This window comes from Engystomops pustulosus, chromosome 4 (assembly GCF_040894005.1).
Source record: "Engystomops pustulosus chromosome 4, aEngPut4.maternal, whole genome shotgun sequence".
Lineage (NCBI taxonomy): Eukaryota > Metazoa > Chordata > Amphibia > Anura > Leptodactylidae > Engystomops > Engystomops pustulosus.
In genome coordinates this window covers 8840827-8866477 of record NC_092414.1, presented here as the reverse complement: position 1 = coordinate 8866477, position 25651 = coordinate 8840827, and the positions used below count along the sequence as shown (strand labels likewise).

Sequence of the window (25651 nt, the reverse complement as noted above, 5' to 3'; positions counted from 1 at the left end):
GCAAAAGTCTAAAAGTGGGTAATTATCAACAGCTTTTACTGGGGTTGTCACCCAGCTTTCTCAGGCTACAGAAAGGAAAATCCACTCAGAAATACAACTTGCATCACCAGCTAGAAAGCCTTTTCTTATCTCTAGGAAAGCTGGGTGACTCCCCCGTGTAAGCAATTGTCTCAGTGAGGTTTCACCCAGCTTTCCAGAAGTGCCATTCAGTTTCCTCATTATCCAGATTCCTGCAGTGATTAACTGCAAACCTCACCCGGACTACTGATTTCCTAGTGATGAGGAGATGACAAGGCCTGAGGGCGGCCATCTTGGATTGGGGCCAGACTCTCATTATTAGGTGACATCACAGGAGGAGGAAGCGTCCGCTATAATATTACTAAGCGGTGCGGAACAGCGGCCTCTCGTAGCGTAATCTCAGCTTATCAGCACAGGCCGGAGGGGATGGAGCCGCCATCATCACCAGTCTATTAGTCTGTGAGTCAGTCTCTTCTGTTGGGTGACAACCAAGATGGCCGCCATTATTTTGGATGTCCTGGCAGTCCTGGGGGTATGATTGTCTTTGGCCGTGAAAAGTAAAGACCAGAAAGCAAGTGCAGCACGAGAGAAGTCTGGGGAGTCCCATATATGAGTTTAGGGGTGAGGTCTGGGGTCTATTCTGTGCCTGGTCCACCTCCAAAGGTTCAGAAACTGGACATGAAGAGAACACAAGAGTGAAAAGTTTATGTTCTTGTTTTATTCTTTTGTCGAGTCCAATTATGTTTTTGGTCTGGTCTGAGATCTGAGTTTAGAGGAATGTTCTGAGATCCGAATTCTTATTAGGAGTCTTGGGTCTTCATAAGTTAGGGCAGTGATGGCTAACCTATGGCACTGGTGCCAGAGGTGGCACTCAGAGCCCTTTCTGTGGGCACCTAGGCCATCACTAGAGATGACTCCAGGTATCTTCCTGCAGTCCCAGACAGCCCAGGACTTGCTGTGCATAGAGCCATTTTAAAGTGACAGCTCTACCTGGGACTATTTTCTGCTTTATTGGTGTCCTCAGGGACTGGTATCAATGAAAACTGTGACAGAGAAGGGAGTATAAATCACAAATTACATTTCTGTGTTGGCACTTTGCGATAAATAAGTCTTTGTTGGAGTTTGGGCACTCGGTCTCTAAAAGGTTTGCCATCACTGAGTTAGGGCATTTGGTCTGAGATTAGATGTCTGGTCTGAGGTCTGCATGATGAGTTTAGATATCTGGTCTGGGGTCTGCATGATGAGTTTAGATGTCTGGTCTGGGGTCTGCATGATGAGTTTAGATGTCTGGTCTGGGGTCTGCATGATGAGTTTAGATGTCTGGTCTGGGGTCTGCATGATGAGTTTAGATGTCTGGTCTGGGGTCTGCATGATGAGTTTAGATGTCTGGTCTGGGGTCTGCATGATGAGTTTAGATGTCTGGTCTGGGGTCTGCATGATGAGTTTAGATATCTGGTCTGAGGTCTGCATGATGAGGTTAGATGTCTGGTCTGGGGTCTGCATGATGAGTTTAGATGTCTGGTCTGGGATCTGCATGATGAGTTTAGATGTCTGGTCTGAGGTCTGCATGATGAGTTTAGATGTCTGGTCTGAGGTCTGCATGATGAGTTTAGATGTCTGGTCTGGGATCTGCATGATGAGTTTAGATGTCTGGTCTGGGGTCTGCATGATGAGTTTAGATCTCTGGTCTGAGGTCTGCATGATGAGTTTAGATGTCTGGTCTGGAGTCTGCATGATGAGATTAGATGTCTGGTCTGGGGTCTGCATGATGAGATTAGATGTCTGGTCTGGGGTCTGCATGATGAGATTAGATGTCTGGTCTGAGGTCTGCATGATGAGTTTTGATGTTTGGTCTGGGGTCTGCATGATGAGATTAGATGTCTGGTCTGGGGTCTGCATGATGAGTTTAGATGTCTGGTCTGGGGTCTGCATGATGAGTTTAGATGTCTGGTCTGAGGTCTGCATGATGAGGTTAGATGTCTGGTCTGGGGTCTGCATGATGAGATTAGATGTCTGGTCTGGGGTCTGCATGATGAGTTTAGGTGTCTGGTCTGGGGTCTGCATGATGAGTTTAGATGTCTGGTCTGAGGTCTGCATGATGAGGTTATGTCTGGTCTGGGATCTGCATGATGAGTTTAGATGTCTGGTCTGGGGTCTGCATGATGAGATTAGATGTCTGGTCTGGGGTCTGCATGATGAGATTAGATGTCTGGTCTGAGGTCTGCATGATGAGATTAGATGTCTGGTCTGGGGTCTGCATGATGAGATTAGATGTCTGGTCTGAGGTCTGCATGATGAGATTAGATGTCTGGTCTGGGGTCTGCATGATGAGATTAGATGTCTGGTCTGGGGTCTGCATGATGAGTTTCAATTTTAAGAAACCTCATGTCGTCTTCTTTAGGAGTCTAAGGTATGAATGATTTTATTATAAAGGGCTGATAGTCTAGTCTGACTGAGGTTAGGGGATTGGTCTGGGGTCTAATTGAATAAAAGGATCTGCTTTTGGTTTTGAATATGGGATTTTTTTTTTAGAATGAAATACCTTTAAGAACCTCCAGGCGTCAGCTTTAAGACTCTGAATGATTTTAGGGGTCTGGGGTCTCCAGTGGGGTCTGATTTATTTTGGCGGTCTGAATGAGTTTGGTTCTGACACAGAATCTGAATGGGTTTAATGTTCTGTTCTGGGGTCCTATTGTTTTCAGAGGTCTGGTCTGGGGTCTGGGGTCCTATTGTTTGCAGAGGTCTGGTCTGGGGTCTGCATGATGAGTTTAGATTTCTGGTCTGGGGTCTGAATGAATTGATGATATTATGGGATGAGTTAAACAATAATATCCAGGATTCCGGGCCTTCATGTAGCACATTAGTCAGTAATGATTATTTAGTAAGTGGGGCTTAGTCACCTGCTGTTATTGAGCGGTATCACCGGGCCGGGATCCGGTCGTCCCTCTACAGACACAGCGCCAGCCCTGATTCACACGGGTTATGTGATGAGCCAGACATAATTATTATTGTACCTCCTGTACACGGGCGGGTGACACATGTACAATGCTGCCGCCGCAGGGTGTCATTGGAACGTGGCTGACATGTCTCTGACCTGACACCTGCGAGCAATAGCGGTCAGGTAACATCTCGCTCTAAAGCGCTACGGAATATGATGTCACTATAAATAACGATTATTATTATCTCTCATGTGCAGGACAAGGCGTCCCAACCCCATGACACAATACAGGAGGACATAGTGCCCCCTATATTTATTCAGGGGTTCGTCTGTGGTCTATATAGAGGGAAGGTCTGATTTGGGTCATTGTACTGGGAGGTTGAGGTCGATATACCAGGGGTTATAGCAGGGGTCAGGAACCTTTTTGGCTGAGAGAGCCATGAACACCACATATTTTAAAATGTAATTCTGTGAGAGCCGTACCATATGCATATGCCTTCCAGTAGATAAGTAGCCACAGCACATGTCCCCCAGTAGATAGGTAGCCCAAGTACATGGACCCCAGAAAATAGGTAGCCCCAGTAGGTACCCCAGTAGATAGCTAGCCACATCACATGGCTCCCAGTAACTAGGTAGCCACCGCACATACCCCCAGTAGATAGGTAGCCTCAGTACACGCCCCCAGTAGATAGGTAGCCACATCACATGACACCCAGTAAATAGGTAGCCACAGCACATGCACCCAAATAGACAACTATCCCCAGCACATGCCCCCAAGTAGATAGGTAGCCACAGAACAGGCCCCCCCAGTATATTGGTAATCACAGCACATGCCCCCCAGTAGATAGGTAGTCACAGCACATGCCCCCCAGTAGATAGGTAGCATCATCACATGACTGCTAGTAAATAGGTAGCCACATGCCCCCATTAGATAGTAGTCACAGCACATGCTCCCCAGTACATAGGTAGTCACAGCACATGCTCCCCATTAGTTAGGTAGCCACGGCACATGCCTAAGGTAGATAGGTAACCACAGCACATGCTCCCCCAGTAGATAGGTAGTCACAGCACATGCCCCCCAGTAGATAGGTAGCATCATCACATGACTGCTAGTAAATAGGTAGCCACATGCCCCCATTAGATAGTAGTCACAGCACATGCTCCCCAGTACATAGGTAGTCACAGCACATGCTCCCCATTAGTTAGGTAGCCACGGCACATGCCTAAGGTAGATAGGTAACCACAGCACATGCCCCCCAGTAGATAGGTAGCATCATCACATGACTGCTAGTAAATAGGTAGCCACATGCCCCCATTAGATAGTAGTCACAGCACATGCTCCCCAGTACATAGGTAGTCACAGCACATGCTCCCCATTAGTTAGGTAGCCACGGCACATGCCTAAGGTAGATAGGTAATCATAGCAAATGCCCCCAGTAGATCGGTAGCTCTAGCACATGCCCACAGTAGATAGTTAGTCAGAGAAAAAAAGGGAATACTCACATATCTGCTCTCCCTTCAGTGGCTTCTCATCACTCCTGCGCTCTTCTCTTTGACCCAGGCGCCGCTGCCATCATTGCTTCAGCAATGGCGCCTTGGTCATAGGGAAGAGTGGATGATTCTCTACTCTATGATACAAGTGCTGTCATCTAAGCAATGGGGCGGCGATGGCACCTTGGTCAGACAAAGGACGCTGGCAGTGGTAACATCCCTCCCTGCATCCAGTGATCATCGCTGTGTGTGTCTTAGATTTGTCTGAGAGCCAGATGCTGCCATCAAAAGAGCCACATATGGCTCCCGAGCCATAGGTTCCCTACCCCTGGGTTATAGTATTGTGTCCATATTTATAGACGTCTGGTGAGTGGTATATACAGAGGTCTATATAGGGGGAGGGTCCAAGCGTCTTTAGGGTCTGGAGTATATATGGGGCTCTGCTCTGGGGTCCTATATACTGTAGGTAAGGCTCTGGTCTGGGGTCTATATTGGTGAGGGTCTGGTATATAGTCTATATGTGAGGGGCATTTTCTACGGTCCTATATAGGCAAGATTCTGGCTTGGAGTCTATATAGGTGAAGCTCTGCTCTATATATAGGGGGAGGTTCTGTTCTGGAGTCTATATTTTTGTCAGGCTCTGGTCTGGTGTCTATGTAGGGGGAGGCTTTGGTCCAGGGGGGTGGGGTGGGGTGGGGCTATATTGATGAGGCTCAGGTCTGGGCTCTATATACGGGGAGGCTCCTCTGGTCTGTGGTTTATATAGGGGGAGGCTCTGGTCTGGGGTCTATATTGGGGAAGGCTCTGGTCTGGGGTCTATATTGGGGGAGGCTCTGGTCTGGGGTCTATATTGGGGGAGGCTCTGGTCTGGGGTGTATATTGGGGAGGCTCTGGTCTGGGGTCTATATTGGGGGAGGCTCTGGTCTGGGGTCTATATTGGTGAAGGCTCTGGTCTGGGGTCTATATTGGGGGAGGCTCTGGTCTGGGGTCTATATTGGGGGAGGCTCTGGTCTGTGGTCTATATTGGGGGAGGCTCTGGTCTGGGGTCTATATTGGGGGAGGCTCTGGTCTGGGGTCTATATTGGGGGAGGCTCTGGTCTGGGGTCTATATTGGGGGAGGCTCTGGTCTGGGGTCTATATTGGGGGAGGCTCTGGTCTGGGGTCTATATTGGGGGAGGCTCTGGTCTGTGGTCTATATTGGGGGAGGCTCTGGTCTGGGGTCTATATTGGGGGAGGCTCTGGTCTGGGGTCTATATTGGGGGAGGCTCTGGTCTGGGGTCTATATTGGGGGAGGCTCTGGTCTGGGGTCTATATTGGGGGAGGCTCTGGTCTGGGGTCTATATTGGTGAAGGCTCTGGTCTGGGGTCTATATTGGGGAGGCTCTGGTCTGGGGTCTATATTGGGGGAGGCTCTGGTCTGTGGTCTATAATGGGGGAGGCTCTGGTCTGGGGTCTATATTGGGGGGGGCTCTGGTCTGGGGTCTATATTGGTGAAGGCTCTGGTCTGGGGTCTATATTGGGGGAGGCTCTGGTCTGGGGTGTATATAGGGGGAGGCTCTGGTCTGGGGTCTATATTGGGGGAGGCTCTGGTCTGGGGTCTATATTGGTGAAGGCTCTGGTCTGGGGTCTATATTGGTGAAGGCTCTGGTCTGGGGTCTATATTGGGGGAGGCTCTGGTCTGGGGTCTATATTGGGGGAGGCTCTGGTCTGGGGTCTATATTGGGGAAGGCTCTGGTCTGGGGTCTATATTGGGGGAGGCTCTGGTCTGGGGTCTATATTGGGGAAGGCTCTGGTCTGGGGTCTATATTGGGGGAGGCTCTGGTCAGGGGTCTATATTGGGGGAGGCTCTGGTCTGGGGTCTATATTGGGGAAGGCTCTGGTCTGTGGTTTATATAGGGGAAGGCTCTGGTCTGGGGTCTATATTGGGGGAGGCTCTGGTCTGGGGTCTATATTGGGGAAGGCTCTGGTCTGGGGTCTATATTGGGGGAGGCTCTGGTCTGGGGTCTATATTGGGGGAGGCTCTGGTCTGGGGTCTATATTGGGGGAGGCTCTGGTCAGGGGTCTATATTGGGGGAGGCTCTGGTCTGGGGTCTATATTGGGGAAGGCTCTGGTCTGTGGTTTATATAGGGGAAGGCTCTGGTCTGGGGTCTATATTGGGGAAGGCTCTGGTCTGGGGTCTATATTGGGGGAGGCTCTGGTCTGGGGTCTATATTGGGGGAGGCTCTGGTCTGTGGTTTATATAGGGGGAGGCTCTGGTCTGGGGTCTATATTGGGGAAGGCTCTGGTCTGGGGTCTATATTGGGGGAGGCTCTGGTCTGGGGTCTATATTGGGGAAGGCTCTGGTCTGGGGTCTATATTGGGGGAGGCTCTGGTCTGGGGTCTATATTGGGGGAGGCTCTGGTCTGGGGTCTATATTGGGGGAGGCTCTGGTCTGGGGTCTATATTGGGGGAGGCTCTGGTCTGGGGTCTTGATAGGGGAGGTCCTGGTATTCAATGGGATGATGGGATCTGCTGTACAGGTGTCAGATGCCCTTCGGGGGTCATTACTCAGGGGTCTCTCTGCGGGGGTTCAGGTGTCCAGCAGGGCCGCGCTGTGGCTCCGTTGTCACTCTGCGTTACTGGAGGAGAACCTGCTGCACCTGGATTCTTAGTGGAGTTTGGCGTTAGAGTCCTCACTAAAAACTTCACACGGGGCATCCTGTGCTTCTTACTTATATCTGTCCCAGGGAAAGCTGGGTACAATAAATATGGCCTTCATTGTGTCCTATATCATTTCGTTACTGGACAGATTTGCCATGTAAGACACCTTTATTACACTATCCAACTTTCCCAAATGCCTGATTAGATAGATTTGTCATTCAGGAGTCAGGGTAAGCTGGATGACTACCAGTATGATTGGGAAAAGTTCCAAATGAAATGAATTGTGTTACTAGACAGATTTTCCTTTAAGGCCAGCTATATAATGCCATCCAACTTTCCCCGACACCTGACTGGGAACATGTATACAATCAGGAATCCAGAAAAGCTGTGTGACAAGAACCATGGATGTATTTAGTTTATATATCATCCTGCCATTGCTTGAGTGATCTTCAGAGTAATAAAGACTGATAGATTTGTCATTCCAGAGTCTGGGAAAGCTGGGTGACAACTAATATGACTTCCATAATCTGTATTGTAGGTCTATAAATGATCTTAAAGGCTTCTACGGGGGCCGTTGGATGGCAGCCATATCTGTTGTCACCCAGCTTTCCCGATATCAGGAAAAACTCAGACTACAAGGATTTAACCATTGTGGCTATTGTGTAAGGGTTAATGGCACAGTATTTTCTTTGTGTGTCTTTTGGGTGTGTCCAATGCCTATAAAATATGTTACGAGACCAACTTCAAGGACATTTTTTGGATAAACAAGTTTTTGACAAAAAGTTAATATCCCGAGGCTCAGAACAGACTGTCACATGGGGGGAGGGGAAGGGGGCGGCCGAGGACAAAATGGACAAAAAGTGAAAATATCTAAATATGTTCTCTCGTATTTCTTTCTATCTATCTATCTATCTATCTATCTCATATCTATCTATCTCATATCTATCTATCTATCTATCTATCTATCTATCTCCTATCTATCTATCTATCTATCTATCTATCTCATATCTATCTCCTATCTATCTATCTATCTATCTATCTCCTATCTATCTATCTCTCTATCTATCTCATATCTATCTATCTATCTCATATCTATCTATCTATCTATCTATCTATCTCATATCTATCTATCTATCTATCTATCTCATATCTATCTCCTATCTATCTATCTATCTATCTATCTCATATCTTTCTATCTATCTCATATCTATCTATCTATCTATCTCATATCTATCTATCTATCTATCTATCTATCTATCTCATATCTATCTATCTATCTATCTATCTATCTATCTATCTATCTATCTATCCATCTCATATCTATCTATCTATCTCATATCTATCTATCTATCTATCTCCTATCTATCTATCTATCTATCTATCTATCTCATATCTATCTATCTATCTATCTATCTATCTATCTATCTATCTCATATCTATCTATCTCATATCTATCTATCTATCTATCTATCTATCTATCTATCTCATATCTATCCATCTCATATCTATCCATCTCATATCTATCCATCTCATATCTATCCATCTCATATCTATCCATCTCTCTATCTATCCATCTCTCTATCTATCCATCTCTCTATCTATCCATCTCTCTATCTATCTCATATCTATCTCATATCTATCTATCTATCTCTTATCTATCTATATCTATTTCATATCTATATCCTATCTATCTATCTATATATCTATCTATCTCATATCTATCCATCTTATATCTATCCATCTCTCTTATCTATCCATCGCTCTTATCTATCCATCTCTCTTATCTATCCATCTCTCTTATCTATCCATCTCTCTATCTATCTATCCATCTCTCTATCTATCTCATATATATCTATCTCCTATCTATCTATCTATCTATCTATCTCCTATCTATCTCATATCTATCTATCTATCTCATATCTATCTATCTATCTCATATCTATCTCATATCTATCTATCTATCTATCTATCTATCTATCTATCTATCTATCTATCCATCTCTCTATCTATCTCATATATATCTATCTCATATCTATCTATCTCCTATCTATCTATCTCCTATCTATCTATCTCCTATCTATCTATCTATCTATCTCATATTTATCTATCTCATATCTATCTATCTCCTATCTATCTATATATCTCCTATCTATCTATCTCATATCTATCTATCTCTCTATCTATCTCATATCTATCTATCTATCTATCTATCTATCTGGTTCTACTAGATATTCTTTTCTGTTGGTGTTTCTGGTTTGGTTGGTTGGAGAAGATTTGCATAGTAATCTAATATTTATCTATCATCTATCTATGACAGAAAAGTAGTTTCTAAAAAAAAAAAAGGAGAGGTAGGTTCTGAATAGTCGGCATTTAGTTATTTTTCTGCTATAATTGCTTTGACTCTGGTAACTCCTCCAGACAGGGAGTAGCCTCCTCCCTTGGTAAACAGTGGAGACTGTGCTGTGCCGGGCCCGCGCTGGACTCCATTACTGATGTGACATCTGTTTTGTGTGCGTGACATTGTATACATGACCTGAGGCTGCATTACTGAGACACTGCGATTCCTTCTAGGTGCTATGTTATCATGGAGACATGGCGGCCTGATCATGTACATCACATACAAGCAGCCACACAGGGCCTGAGTATGACACTCCCAGTACTACAGCCTAAGGCTGTGGTCACACGTGGCGTTTTGAACCCGTTTTTGGGCGGTTTCTAAGCAGTCCGTTAAAAAACGCATGCGTTTTTTAACAGACTGCTTAAAAACAGCCCAAAGATGGGTTCAAAATGCCACATGTGCCTCCACCCTAAGGCGTCTAGGCCTACATCTTCAAAATATTCAGATATTATCATAAAACCTTTATTGATTTTACTTTATTCTTTCAATTTATTGTCATTGAGATGATTTGTGTCGCATTGTTTTACATTACATGGAGTTGTATTTTTTTTTTTTTTTCACTTTCACCATAACTGGGCGCATTAAGTTCCTAAAATAAAGAAAATACTACTTATTCACTGAAATATTTTTATTTAATACAACATAATATAGAATTTTTTTTAATAATCCTGAATCCTGTTGTATTTACACTATCAATAAAGTTGTACAAGATTTGAACCTGCATTTGCCTATTGAAAACTGGTCAAGTGCACCTGAAGATTCGAAAGCACAGACTAAGTTACGTCACTTCCGCCCATTTTATCGCTATTTCGAGACAATAGACGAATGTATTCTTTCAAATTACTGTCCCTCTTTGCGTCGCAATTTTCCCAAAGATTTTATGTGTGATTGAACGATAGTAATCTACTCAAAAATGGCCTCCTAGGGGAACGCTCATGTGGATGTTTGACCTCTAGTGGCGAGACTAAATCACAGCGCCCTAGTGAGGGTTCATCAGGGGGGCGTGTCTCTGCTACCAGACTGCGGTTGTGAAGGGGGTGTGGCTACCGGGACAGGTGCGCGGATCTCGCGAGAACTAGCTGCTGGAGCCGCCGCAGGACGAGGCGCTGCTCAGTCCCGAGTCTGGTTACCGGGCAGAGAAGACGTGAACCGTTTGGGCAGCGGCCATTGCGGAGGAGGAGAGGTGAGGACACCCGTATACCCCTATCTATATATGATATATCTCTGTGTAGCGCCCTACTGCCGGTGTATTCGCTTCTGCTTGCTGTCAGTGAATGAAAACTGCTCAGGGGCTTACAATCTGACCCTTTTCACAGCTGAGGGTTTGTCACAGTTGTGCTGGTATTTTGTTACAGTGTGTTACTCCCATAGAGACTGGATACAAGTGTAACAAACCCTCAGCTGTGCAGGTTTTCAGCCTTAAAGGAGTTATCCCATTCACTGACTGCAAGCAGAGGTGGTGGTGACTATGGGAATGGGGTCTGAGCTGTTTCAGCACTGTGTTTACATGTGATGTCATCCCTCCTGGGCTCTGTGTGTGTCTCTAGCGCCCCCCGCCTTTCCCCTGTCACTGTTTACACTGCAGCAGCCGTGACGCGGATCTCCCTCATGTGTCATACGTGTCCCCGAGCTCAGGACACGGCTCATCCCCCGTGACATAACGGGAGGAAGCGCTCTCTAATAGAAATCTAATCCATCACCCAGCTTATCCATCACCCAGCTTTCCCATCACCCTGATCAGCTGCAGTTTTCACTGAGTTTCTGGGATTCTACTCATGATGTGGAAAACTTGGAGACGAGAGCGAAGATATTATATATGATAGTGATAGGCGGGATATACCGTATACACCCTACATAACGGGGGCTCCTGATAATGTCTGTATTATAGTAGTTATATTCCTGTACATAGGGGGCAGTATTATAGTAGTTATATTCCTGTACATAGGGGGCAGTATTATAGTAGTTATATTCTTGTACATAGGGGGCAGTATTATAGTAGTTATATTCCTGTACATAGGGGGCAGTATTATAGTAGTTATACTCCTGTACATAGGAGGCAGTATTATAGTAGTTATATTCCTGTACATAGGGGCAGTATTATAGTAGTTATATTCCTGTACATAGGGGGCAGTATTATAGTAGTTATATTCTTGTACATAGGGGGCAGTATTATAGTAGTTATATTCCTGTACATAGGGGCAGTATTATAGTAGTTATATTCTTGTACATAGGGGGCAGTATTATAGTAGTTATATTCCTGTACATAGGGGGCAGTATTATAGTAGTTATATTCTTGTACATAGGGGGCAGTATTATAGTAGTTATATTCCTGTACATAGGGGGCAGTATTATAGTAGTTATATTCCTGTACATAGGGAGCAGTATTATAGTAGTTATATTCCTGTACATAGGGGGCAGTATTATAGTAGTTATATTCTTGTACATAGGGGGCAGTATTATAGTAGTTATATTCGTGTACATAGGAGGCAGTATTATAGTAGTTATATTCCTGTACATAGGGGGCAGTATTATAGTAGTTATATTCTTGTACATAGGGGGCAGTATTATAGTAGTTATATTCCTGTACATAGGGGGCAGTATTATAGTAGTTATATTCTTGTACATAGGGGACAGTATTATAGTAGTTATATTCTTGTACATAGGGGCAGTAGTATAGTAGTTATATTCTTGTACATAGGGGGCAGTATTATAGTAGTTATATTCCTGTACATAGGGGGCAGTATTATAGTAGTTATATTCTTGTACATAGGGGGCAGTATTATAGTAGTTATATTCCTGTACATAGGAGGCAGTATTATAGTAGTTATATTCTTGTACATAGGGGGCAGTATTATAGTAGTTATATTCTTGTACATAGGGGGCAGTATTATAGTAGTTATATTCCTGTACATAGGGGGCAGTATTATAGTAGTTATATTCTTGTACATAGGGGGCAGTATTATAGTAGTTATATTCTTGTACATGGGGGGCAGTATTATAGTAGTTATATTCCTGTACATAGGGGGCAGTATTATAGTAGTTATATTCCTGTACATAGGGGACAGTATTATAGTAGTTATATTCTTGTACATAGGGGGCAGTATTATAGTAGTTATATCCTTGTACATAGGGGCAGTATTATAGTAGTTATATTCCTGTACATAGGGGGCAGTATTATAGTAGTTATATTCTTGTACATGGGGGGCGGTGTTTTTCTGAAATCTCAGGTATGGCCGCTCCCCCTGCAGTGACTCTGGGATCGGCGGTCCCTCGGGTTATTATTGCGGTATTACTTGTTCCTCTTTACTGATGGCCGTTGTCTTTTTTTTCATCTGGTCGTTGCATCATTTGCCAATTGCAGAAAGTCTCTGTCAGGATGTTGTGTTCTCCTCCTGATACACTGTAACGCCCCTCTGCTGTCTCAGTGCTGTAGTACTGTGGGATCCTTGATCCCAGTAAACATGTCTGTTTGTTTTTCCAAAGATCTCTGCTTGCTGTGAATCAGAGGATGATGTTTGCTTATAATCCTGTTCGCTTCTCACAGCTGATGATTTGTTACAGATTAGTCCAAGTCTAGACATTCCTAGACATGTGTCGCTCTGGAGTCTCACTGAGGATTCTCCAGACTAGAGGCAGATGTAACAAACCCTCAGCTGTCAGAAGTCTGTACTGGTTTGCTGTCCCAGGAAGGTTTTTCCCAAACGTTATTTGACTATTGTCGTGGTTTCCGCTTGCTGTCAGAGAATGGAAACCTCCTCGTTTACGTGCAGAAGCTGAAAACCTGTACAGACGTTATTGTTGCCACAGCTGAGGCTTTGTTATAGTGTTGCAGTTTAAACTGGAATGAATTGTAAGAAACTGTCTGGACAGGTGAGAGATGTTTACCTCACCAGGCAGGTGCAGGTGTGACAAACCCTCAGCAGTGAGTAGTGTATTAGGTATTAGTGTGTTGGTGTCAGTGCTGCTGTCCTGTGTCCTGCTGCTGCCTTTCCCTGCAGTGACCCCTGCTGGCCACATCTTGTATTACACTGTATTTAGTATTGTATAGAGACACCTGCACGTCCTGATAGGAGACTTGTGACCCCTTTAAGTGTCCTCTAGATACCCCCCCCCCCTATCATTTATTTTCTCTGTTGGGGGTTGTTGTTCCTGATCTTGATGTTGTGGTCAAAAATGTAAGTTCAGGAAGAAAGCAAAGAGGGGAAGAGGGATACCATACAGACTGCAGCCATTGTTATGTGGTGTCCCTGGAGAGGTGTGTAATCAGACCTTTGTGTATGATAGTAGCAGCAGGACTGTGTTACATGGATTCCTATTCCAGGGTTGTGCTGGGAATGTGTCCTCACACTGCTGCGCTCTGTGCTCTCTGCAGCCAGTGTTCGATTTTGTCCCTGGAGAGATGTGTAATCAGACCTCACACTGCTGTGCTCTGAGCTCTCTGCAGCCAGTGTTCGATTTTGTCCCTGGAGAGATGTGTAATCAGACCTCACACTGCTGTGCTCTGTGCTCTCTGCAGCCAGTGTTATGTATTGTCCCTGGAGAGATGTGTAACCAGACCTCACACTGCTGTGCTCTGTGCTCTCTGCGGACGGTGTTATGTACTGTCCCTGGAGAGATGTGTAATCAGACCTCACACTGCTGTGCTCTGTGCTCTCTGCGGACGGTGTTATGTACTGTCCCTGGAGAGATGTGTAATCAGACCTCACACTGCTGTGCTCTGTGCTCTCTGCAGCCAGTGTAATGTATTGTCCCTGGAGAGATGTGTAATCAGACCTCACACTGCTGTGCTCTGTGCTCTCTGCAGCCAGTGTTATGTATTGTCCCTGGAGAGATGTGTAATCAGACCTCACACTGCTGTGCTCTGTGCTCTCTGCGGACGGTGTTATGTACTGTCCCTGGAGAGATGTGTAATCAGACCTCACACTGCTGTGCTCTGTGCTCTCTGCAGCCAGTGTAATGTATTGTCCCTGGAGAGATGTGTAATCAGACCTCACACTGCTGTGCTCTGTGCTCTCTGCAGCCAGTGTTATGTATTGTCCCTGGAGAGATGTGTAATCAGACCTCACACTGCTGTGCTCTCTGCAGTCAGTGTTATGTATTATCCCTGGAGAGATGTGTAATCAGACCTCACACTGCTGTGCTCTGTGCTCTCTGCGGACGGTGTTATGTACTGTCCCTGGAGAGATGTGTAATCAGACCTCACACTGCTGTGCTCTGTGCTCTCTGCAGCCAGTGTTATGTACTGTCCCTGGAGAGATGTGTAATCAGACCTCACACTGCTGTGCTCTGTGCTCTCTGCAGCCAGTGTAATGTATTGTCCCTGGACAGATGTGTAATCAGACCTCACACTGCTGTGCTCTGTGCTCTCTGCAGCCAGTGTAATGTATTGTCCCTGGAGAGATGTGTAATCAGACCTCACACTGCTGTGCTCTGTGCTCTCTGCAGTCAGTGTTATGTATTGTCCCTGGAGAGATGTGTAATCAGACCTCACACTGCTGTGCTCTGTGCTATCTGCAGCCAGTGTTATGTATTGTCCCTGGAGAGATGTGTAATCAGACCTCACACTGCTGTGCTCTGTGCTCTCTGCCACCAGTGTTATGTACTGTCCCTGGAGAGATGTGTAATCAGACCTCACACTGCTGTGCTCTGTGCTCTCTGCCACCAGTGTTATGTACTGTCCCTGGAGAGATGTGTAATCAGACCTCACACTGCTGTGCTCTGTGCTCTCTGCTGCCAGTGTTATGTATTGTCCCTGGAGAGATGTGTAATCAGACCTCACACTGCTGTGCTCTGTGCTCTCTGCCACCAGTGTTATGTACTGTCCCTGGATAGATGTGTAATCAGACCTCACACTGCTGTGCTCTGTGCTCTCTGCCACCAGTGTTATGTACTGTCCCTGGAGAGATGTGTAATCAGACTTTTGTGTATGTTGTTAGTAGCAGCAGGACCCTGATATATGGATATATGTATATACACTCCAGGAATTGGTGGTTGTTCTCACACTGCTGTGCTCTGTGCTCTCTACTTTCAACTTCTCCAGAGCCCCTCCCTTATTCTCTCAGTAACTGCTACTGTAGTTAAACCAGAAACCTCTAGGGTAGATGCAGCTGAATGCAGAGCACCAAGCGTGAACAGCAGTGTGAGGACACGCTCCCATTACATTCCTGGAATATAAGTCCATATATCACAGTCCTGCTGCTACTAACAACATACACAGCGGTCTGAATACACATCTCTCCTGGTCTGGTCACACCTGCTGATGGGTTCCCTCCCCTGTAATCCGGTAGTATGTGCCCCCCCCCCCCCCCCCTGGGTGCAGTCCCTCTCTAGTGACCCCCATGTTGTGTGTCGCCCCCCAGTGGTGGTTGCTATGGCAGTGACGGCGGGGAACGCCAGCGCCTTCCCGATGAGTAACCACACCCGGGAGCGCGTGACGGTGGCCAAGCTGACCCTGGAGACCTTCTACAGCAACCTCATCCTGCAGCACGAGGAGCGCGAGACCAGGTACCACTGCATGATGGGAGTAGTAGTCTCAGGGAGGGGGGTCGGGGTTCTCTGTGATGCCTAATCCTCACCTGGGGGTCTCTGTCTCCCGCCCTCCGCAGGCAGAAGAAGCTGGAGATCGCTATGGACGAGGAGGGGCTGGGGGACGATGAGGTGAGTGGTGATTAGCAGGACTCTCCTGCCCCCTAGTGCTAGGACTGGGGTCTGCACCCTCCGCTAACACACAGCGATGTCTCCCCGCAGAAGAGGCTCCGGCGGTCGCAGCACGCCAGGAAGGAGACCGAATTCCTGCGCCTCAAGAGGACCAGGCTGGGCTTGGACGATTTCGAGTCGCTGAAGGTGATCGGGAGGGGAGCGTTCGGAGAGGTAGGTCCACGTCTGTAGAGTCTGTGCTGTGTCTATGCCATACGTAAGGGGTTAACGATCGGTTTTCGGCCGTAGGTGCGTTTGGTTCAGAAGAAGGACACGGGACACATCTATGCAATGAAGATCCTCAGGAAAGCCGACATGTTAGAAAAGGAGCAGGTGAGGCCGCGAGGTCATGGGGGAGGAGCTACTCCATATCCCAAATCATTGCTATAGAGGGTCACAGTCTCCATCTCCACATACAGGTGGCGCACATCCGAGCCGAGAGGGATATACTGGTAGAAGCCGATGGGGCCTGGGTGGTAAAGATGTTCTACAGCTTCCAGGACAAGAGGAACCTCTATCTCATCATGGAGTTTCTACCTGGAGGTAATTTCCAGAGCTGCACTCACTATTCTGCAGCTGGTGCAGTCACTGTGTACATACATGACATTACTTATCCTGTACTGATCCCGAGTTACATCCTGTATTATACCCAGAGCTGCACTCACTATTCTGCTGCTGGTGCAGTCACTGTGTACATACATGACATTACTTATCCTGTACTGATCCTGAGTTACATCCTGTATTATACCCCAGAGCTGCACTCACTATTCTGCAGCTGGTGCAGTCACTGTGTACATACATGACATTACTTATCCTGTACTGATCCCGAGTTACATCCTGTATTATACCCAGAGCTGCACTCACTATTCTGCTGCTGGTGCAGTCACTGTGTACATACATGACATTACTTATCCTGTACTGATCCTGAGTTACATCCTGTATTATACTCCAGAGCTGCACTCACTATTCTGCTGCTGGTGCAGTCACTGTGTACATACATGACATTACTTATCCTGTACTGATCCTGAGTTACATCCTGTATTATACCCCAGAGCTGCACTCACTATTCTGCTGCTGGTGCAGTCACTGTGTACATACATGACATTACTTATCCTGTACTGATACTGAGTTACATCCTGTATTATACCCCAGAGCTGCACTCACTATTCTGCTGCTGGTGCAGTCACTATGTACATACATGACATTACTTATCCTGTACTGATCCTGAGTTACATCCTGTATTATACCCCAGAGCTGCACTCACTATTCTGCTGCTGGTGCAGTCACTGTGTACATACATGACATTACTTATCCTGTACTGATCCTGAGTTACATCCTGTATTATACTCCAGAGCTGCACTCACTATTCTGCTGCTGCTGCAGTCACTGTGTACATACATGACATTACTTATCCTGTACTGATCCTGAGTTACATCCTGTATTATACCCCAGAGCTGTACTCACTATTCTGCTGCTGGTGCAGTCACTGTGTACATACATGACATTACTTATCCTGTACTGATCCTGAGTTACATCCTGTATTATACTCCAGAGCTGCACTCACTATTCTGCTGCTGGTGCAGTCACTGTGTACATACATGACATTACTTATCCTGTACTGATCCTGAGTTACATCCTGTATTATACTCCAGAGCTGCACTCACTATTCTGCTGCTGGTGCAGTCACTGTGTACATACATGACATTACTTATCCTGTACTGATCCTGAGTTACATCCTGTATTATACCCCAGAGCTGCACTCACTATTCTGCTGCTGGTGCAGTCACTGTGTACATACATGACATTACTTATCCTGTACTGATCCTGAGTTACATCCTGTATTATACTCCAGAGCTGCGCTCACATACATGACATTTGTGCAGGTGACATGATGACGCTGCTGATGAAGAAGGACACGCTGTCGGAGGAGGAGACGCAGTTCTATATTGCAGAGACTGTCTTGGCCATTGATGCTATTCACCAGTTGGGCTTTATCCATCGAGACATCAAGCCGGATAACTTGCTGCTGGATGCTAAGGTGCGTTACAAACTCTCATTCCCTTATATGGTAAAGGGACCATGTGCCTGTGGCCTGCAAGCTATTGCTCCCAGTTATCAGTTACTTCAGCCCAGGGAGTGACCGCAGCTATACCTGCATCTACATGACGTCCTGTGTACATAGTGTAAGTCGTGTCTTCCTCCTCTGTCTCTCAGGGTCATGTCAAGCTGTCAGACTTCGGCCTTTGCACTGGACTGAAAAAAGCTCATCGGACCGAATTCTACAGGAACCTCAGTCACAATCCACCCAGTGATTTCAGTAAGTACTGGGGCTGAGAGGTCCAACTGCAACTATTAATAGCAGAAGACATCTATTCTGCAGTCGTAGCTTAGCTTATTGTAATACAGAGCTCCAAATCCTCCGCTTAGACATGATCACCTTCTGCTTACCTGCAGCCGCCACTAGAGGGAGCTCACTGTACACAGATTATGTATTGTGCTTCCTCTAGTGATGACTGACTGATCTAGAGAATATCTTGCATATTATGGTTTTTTATAACCTTCAGCCGCCACTAGAGGGAGCATGCTGTATACTGATTATGTATTGTGCTCCCTCTGGTGGTGGCTGAATGTTATAATGAAACTTTGCATGCAAGAGACCTTCTGTATCATAAAAATGTGTGCACCGCCTTTCATTATTGCAAAGGTTTAATATAATACTCCTTACAATTTTACAGCTTTTCAGAATATGAACTCCAAGAGGAAGGCCGAGACCTGGAAGAAGAATCGGAGGCAGCTGGTAAGTCGTTTTGCAGAGTTCGGTGGATATGTGCCGGGCATGTGCAGTGTTTGGAGTGACCTTATTGCAGTTCCCTGCACTGACTGAATGGTTGGGGGGAGCTACTGAGCAGGAAAAGAGATTCTGATGCAGCAGCTATGGGAATTGATTACTTGATATATATATTTTTAATAGGCCTACTCTACAGTGGGGACCCCCGACTACATCGCCCCCGAGGTCTTCATGCAAACGGGGTACAACAAGCTGTGTGACTGGTGGTCGCTGGGAGTCATCATGTACGAGATGCTGATAGGTGAGAAGCTAGAGTCATGTGATAAGGTCAAGGTCAGCCTGACCCTAAATCTGGAAGCCTCATTCTAACGCCACGCTCCGGCTAGTGTCATGTGATAAGGTCAAGGTCAGCCTGACCCTAAATCTGGAAGCTTCATTCTAACGCCACGCTCCGGCTAGTGTCATGTGACTTATCGTATTGTCTTCCATCTGGCAGGATATCCCCCGTTCTGCTCGGAGACCCCGCAGGAGACGTATCGGAAGGTCATGACCTGGAAAGAGACGCTCGTGTTTCCTCCCGAGGTGCCAATATCCGAGAAGTCCAAAGACTTAATTCTCAGGTCAGTGTGACATGCGGGGGGCACAGACGTCCTGGGGGGAGCCATTACTACTACGACCTTCACTAATGGCAACGGAGCCAGGAAAGCGCTGACCCATCGTCTCCTGACGCCCAGCTACTGGACGCTTGTCCCCATCACAATAATAATCTAAGAATCCCACAGGTTCTGCACCGACGCCGAGAACCGGATCGGCGCAAATGGAGTGGAGGAGATAAAGAGTCACCTGTTCTTCGAAGGCGTGGACTGGGGTCACATCAGGTATGAACTGCAACGTGTTTGTTATGTGATACCACCAGGGGGAGCTCTCTGCAGACTGATGGCATGCCGTAAGCTCCTGATCCCACCTAGTGGTGACTGCAGGAAGTGCAACAGCATGCAGGACCGTGCAGACTGCAGCCAGTGCTTTGTATTGTCCCTGGAGAGATGTGTAATCAGACCTTTCTGTATGTCGGACTTATTAGGATTGATATTAGAGGATTGTAATGGGGGGCCTGTCCTCACACTGCTGTCCTCTTTGCAGCCAGTGCTTTGTATTGTCCCAGGACAGATTTTTCATCAGACCTTGGTCTATTTGGTTAGTAGCTGCAGGACTGTGATTGAGGGCAGTGTCCTCACACTGCTGTGCCCCTTGATCACTCGTTTGCAGGCTACTGTAGTTACAGAGGATATCGCCCGTCCCTGCTCTGTAACATTCAGTCTGCCATGTTTCATCCCTTCAGGGAGAGGCCGGCCGCCATCACCATCGAGATCAAAAGCATCGACGACACGTCCAACTTTGATGAGTTCCCAGAATCGGACATCCTGCAGCCAGGTAAGAGTAAGTGTCATCGCTCACTCATAATACATTTACCTCCTTATCTTATTCTAATCTATCCCTTTCTGCTCCTTTGTTCTGAGTTGTTTGCACTCTGCTTTTTTGGCTTTTTGTCTTCCCATTCTCTTTAGGCGTAAACTTTTGCCGCTATTTTGTGCATCCGGGCTAATATCCTCTTTTAGTCTCCCTTCGTCCTTTCGTCTCTTCCGTGCATGCGTTCTCTCTTGCCTTTTGCCTCTGTCGCTCACTCGCTCTGTTTCCTGCTCCCCCTTTGCCTCTGTTCACTCGCCTTTTGCCTCTTCGGCTCGTTTGCTCCATTTTCTGCTTGCCCTTTACCTCTGTTGCGTGCCTGCACTGTTTCCTGCTCGCCCTTTACCTCTCCGGCTCGCTCTATTTCCTCCTCGCCCTTTGCCTTTGTCGCTCGCTCTGTTTCCTGCTCGCCCTTTGCCTCTGTCGCTTGCTCTGTTTCCTGCTCGCCCTTTGCCTCTGTTGCTCGCTCGCTCTGTCTGCTGCTCGCCCTTTGCCTCTGTCGCTCGCTCGCTCTGTTTCCTGCTCCCCCTTTGCCTCTGTCGCTCGCTCTCTCTGTTTCCTGCTCGCCCTTTGCCTCTGTTGCCTGCCTACTCTATTTCCTGCTCCCTCTTTGCCTCTTCTGTTCGCTCGCCTTTTGCCTCTTTGGCTCGCTCTGTTTCCTGCTCGCCCTTTGCCTCTGTGGCTCGCTCGCTCTGTTTCCTGCTCTCCCTTTGCATGTTGCTCGCTCTGTTTCCTGCTCTCCCTTTGCATGTTGCTCGCTCTGTTTCCTGCTCGCCCTTTGCATGTTGCTCGCTCTGTTTCCTGCTCGCCCTTTGCATGTTGCTCGCTCTGTTTCCTGCTCGCCCTTTGCATGTTGCTCGTCCTCTGTTTCCTGCTCGCCCTTTGCATGTTGCTCGTCCTCTGTTTCCTGCTCGCCCTTTGCCTCTGTTGCTCGTCCTCTGTTTCCTGCTCGCCCTTTGCCTCTGTTGCTCGTCCTCTGTTTCCTGCTCGCCCTTTGCCTCTGTTGCTCGTCCTCTGTTTCCTGCTCGCCCTTTGCCTCTGTTGCTCGCCCTCTGTTTCCTGCTCGCCCTTTGCCTGTTGCTCGCTCTGTTTCCTGCTCGCCCTTTGCCTGTTGCTCGCTCGCTCTTTTCCTGCTCGCCCTTTGCCTCTTCGGCTCGCTCGCTCTTTTCCTGCTCGCCCTTTTACATCTTTTATTCTGAAACCCTTTTCTCTCTCTGACCCTTCCAGTACCGAACACAACGGAGCCGGACTACAAATCCAAGGACTGGGTTTTCCTAAACTACACCTACAAGCGCTTTGAGGGCCTGACGCAGCGCGGCTCCATCCCCTCCTACATGAAATCCGGGAAGCTATGAGGCCGGGGCGGCCACGTCTCAACTCTAGATGAAGGAAAAAAAACAAAAATTATTATCAAAAAAAGACCTAAAGAGACCGCCACCAAGGATTCTCAGGTATCTGCCAAATTCAGACTTGATCGGCACCGAACATCCGGCCGAGGAAATTCTGCGGGCCTAGGATTTCTTCCGTTGGCAGAGCCGGCCTGCGAGATGGAGTTTTTCCTTCACTTTTTTGGAAAAGGGAAGGGGCTTAAGTTATGTTTCGAGGGTACTGGAACGAGCGTTCAGAGTCCCTGCCCCCCCATCGCTGTGCACTGGGTGGGGACAGAAGGAGTCTTTGGTTTTTTTATTTGTTTTTTTTACTCTCCATTCTCTGCACTGTGAGACCCCCGGAGCTCCCCCCTCCCCCTGCAGCCAGCGGGGTCTGACCAGGATGACGACCGTTCCATGACGGGATTACCGGGGATTATGGGGGCTGTGTTTTGTTTTAAAGAGGCAGCTGCCGGCCGGGAAAAGGGGAAACAAAAATCCGGAATTTCATTGTTACTTATTTTTCTTTTTACATTGTATGATTATTTATTCTGCGGTGTCTGGTTTGTTTTTTTCGTTTTTAATAATTGGGGTTTGGGACAAGGGGGTTGTCTATTAAAAGTAGTCCGAAACCTATAATACTGCCATATGGTGACCTTAAAGCGGACTCTAGTTTTCCGTCACTTCCTTCGTCTGTTGGCAAATACTGCAAAGGAAGCTCCGCCCCCAGAGCACTTGCCAGCTGATTTGCATATCCATAAACAAGCGATGCTCTATTATTGGATCTGGAGGCGATTTGGACCCTTTAATGCATTGACCTTGTGTTTGTACGGGAGGCAGGAGACGCGGTGTACGGGAAGCGCGCGGTAAAAGTTCGTAGGAAATCAAATATTTCAAAGGGCGACAGAGCGATCCGGTTTCTAGTAACGATTTTTTTTCACTTTTGTAACTTTTTTTTGGCATTAAAGATAGCTGCTTGCTGTCAGTGAATGGAGAACATAATGCTACTCACAGCTGAGGGTTTGTTTCAGTTGTATTCCGCTTCAACAAAGCCATGTGAGCTCCAAGGCGTTGTCCAGAAGTGGAAAAAAACATGGCTGCTTGCTTCCACAAACAGCGCCACACCGGACCATGGTTAGTGCAGGTATTGCAACTCTGCTCCATTCATCACCACAGAGCGGAGCTGCAGTACCAGCACTGACCATGCACAGGTGGGGGCGCTGTTTGTGGAAGAAAGCTGCTTTTATTTTTCAACCCCTTTTAATAAATCAGAAGCACAAATCTCTTTCCTCTACTGACAGTTTGTTACTTTGTGTCGTATGCAGCCTGAAACACTGTAACAAACCCTACGTGCACCTAGTATTGGATCTCTGTATCAGATTGGTAGGGAGGAGAGATGAGTGGACCCGATGTCGGGGGTGGGTGCGGCTGGATTCTGTTCACTGACAGCAAGCGGAGATCTTGCAACCGGTGACTGATAATCACCCTATGGTTATTAGGACGTTGTAGAGCTGTGCATTTATACCAGGATTATGTTTCATATCTATGAATCGGTGATGGATCACGAGGTGACGTCCATATGGGGTGGTCTCAGGCGGCCAGGTACACCCCCCTCCCCCGTGTATATGGGCGTTATGTTGTTATATGACATGAATAATGCTCATTTCCTGGCTGCCCGAGGCCACCACTAGGGGGAGCTAATTGTACATGGACTTGTACAATTATTTGCTGCACGCTCCCACTACACACTTTATGGTAAATACGACCCTTGACCCCTCCAATGGGATTTTAGGGGTAACTTCCTGTGCCTAGGGAGGGGAGCGGACGGACGTATTTGCCCTGTTATGGATCGATGAAGCTGTTCTGCTGCGTCCATGCAATAAACCTAATAACAAAAAATAAAAATAATCTGCCTTTCTTGATTTTCTCCACTAGAGGGCGCTCTAGGATTAATTTACTTTCCCTGGAAGCCGGTGCCAAGACTTACACGTCCTCCTCTATGGTGTCTGTATAGTAATTACTGCTACGTGTAACCGCACACCACGGAGCCAGACACGAGATCACTACATAACAGGGAGGGACTGGCATCTCTATACCCAGGTGCGCTGCCCAGGCACGCACCACCCACCGCCTGGCATCAGCAACACAGCCCAGGGTGGAGACTGTCAGCAAGAAGGTTACTCATCTCCTGTCATGTGTCTATGGAAATCATCTACTGTAACAACAACTAAGCGACTGTAGAGAAACGTGTACAGGACACGAGGGCAGAGCCACGAAATATATATATTCTGTACTACAGAGCTGCACTCACTATTCTGCTGCTGGTGCAGTCACTGTACATACATGACATTACTTATCCTGTACTGATCCTGAGTTACATCCTGTATTATACCCCAGAGCTGCACTCACTATACTGCTGCTGGTGCAGTCACTGTACATACATGACATTACTTATCCTGTACTGATCCTGAGTTACATCCTGTATTATACTCCAGAGCTGCACTCACTATTCTGCCGCTGGTGCAGTCACTGTGTACATACATGACATTACTTATCCTGTACTAATCCTGAGTTACACCCTGTATTATACCCCAGAGCTGCACTCACTATTCTGCTGCTGGTGCAGTCACTGTGTATATACATGACATTACTTATCCTGTACTGATCCTGAGTTACATCCTGTATTATACCCCAGAGCTGCACTCACTATTCTGCTGCTGGTGCAGTCACTGTGTACATACATGACATTACTTATCCTGTACTGATCCTGAGTTACATCCTGTATTATACTCCAGAGCTGCACTCACTATTCTGCTGCTGGTGCAGTCACTGTGTACATACATGACATTACTTATCCTGTACTGATCCTGAGTTACATCCTGTATTATACCCAGAGCTGCACTCACTATTCTGCTGCTGGTGCAGTCACTGTGTACATACATGACATTACTTATCCTGTACTGATCCTGAGTTACATCCTGTATTATACCCCAGAGCTGCACTCACTATTCTGCTGGTGCAGTCACTGTGTACATACATGACATTACTTATCCTGTACTGATCCTGAGTTACATCCTGTATTATACCCCAGAGCTGCACTCACTATACTGCTGCTGGTGCAGTCACTGTACATACATGACATTACTTATCCTGTACTGATCCTGAGTTACATCCTGTATTATACTCCAGAGCTGCACTCACTATTCTGCCGCTGGTGCAGTCACTGTGTACATACATGACATTACTTATCCTGTACTAATCCTGAGTTACACCCTGTATTATACCCCAGAGCTGCACTCACTATTCTGCTGCTGGTGCAGTCACTGTGTATATACATGACATTACTTATCCTGTACTGATCCTGAGTTACATCCTGTATTATACCCCAGAGCTGCACTCACTATTCTGCTGCTGGTGCAGTCACTGTGTACATACATGACATTACTTATCCTGTACTGATCCTGAGTTACATCCTGTATTATACCCAGAGCTGCACTCACTATTCTGCTGCTGGTGCAGTCACTGTGTACATACATGACATTACTTATCCTGTACTGATCCTGAGTTACATCCTGTATTATACCCAGAGCTGCACTCACTATTCTGCTGCTGGTGCAGTCACTGTGTACATACATGACATTACTTATCCTGTACTGATCCTGAGTTACATCCTGTATTATACTCCAGAGCTGCACTCACTATTCTGCTGCTGGTGCAGTCACTGTGTACATACATGACATTACTTATCCTGTACTGATCCTGAGTTACATCCTGTATTATACTCCAGAGCTGCACTTACTTTTCTGCTGCTGGTGCAGTCACTGTACATACATGACATTACTTATCCTGTA

General features: G+C 46.8%; 1 protein-coding gene across 3 annotated transcripts; it reads left to right on the top strand.

Annotated features, from left to right (window-relative positions):
* The first annotated feature begins 348 nt into the window (after positions 1–348).
* STK38L (serine/threonine kinase 38 like) lies at positions 349–22802 on the top strand. 3 transcript variants are annotated; one of them, XM_072145043.1, is made up of 14 exons: positions 349–477; positions 15845–15989; positions 16091–16142; positions 16233–16355; positions 16431–16514; positions 16601–16724; positions 18065–18219; positions 18396–18498; positions 18917–18978; positions 19153–19270; positions 19466–19589; positions 19752–19847; positions 20309–20406; positions 21661–22802. In XM_072145043.1, exons 2-14 carry the CDS (start codon positions 15856–15858, stop codon positions 21786–21788), a joined length of 1401 nt encoding a protein of 466 aa, XP_072001144.1. In that variant the 5' UTR covers positions 349–477; positions 15845–15855; the 3' UTR covers positions 21789–22802. The 3 variants fall into 3 exon arrangements, with proteins under 3 accessions (XP_072001144.1, XP_072001145.1, XP_072001143.1); XM_072145044.1 differs by lacking the exon at positions 349–477 and adding an exon at positions 10486–10668 and having other exon boundaries at positions 20309–20400; XM_072145042.1 differs by lacking the exon at positions 349–477 and adding an exon at positions 10486–10668.
* Positions 22803–25651: the final 2849 nt, after the last annotated feature.

Bases quoted from the DNA above. Each gene is read 5' to 3' on its own strand.
- STK38L (XM_072145043.1), top strand. From the start codon at position 15,856: ATGGCAGTGACGGCGGGGAACGCCAGCGCCTTCCCGATGAGTAACCAC. The intron at 15,990-16,090 runs GTACCACTGCAT...CGCCCTCCGCAG, and splicing joins CACGAGGAGCGCGAGACCAG to GCAGAAGAAGCTGGAGATCG. The intron at 18,220-18,395 runs GTGCGTTACAAA...TCTGTCTCTCAG, and splicing joins ACTTGCTGCTGGATGCTAAG to GGTCATGTCAAGCTGTCAGA.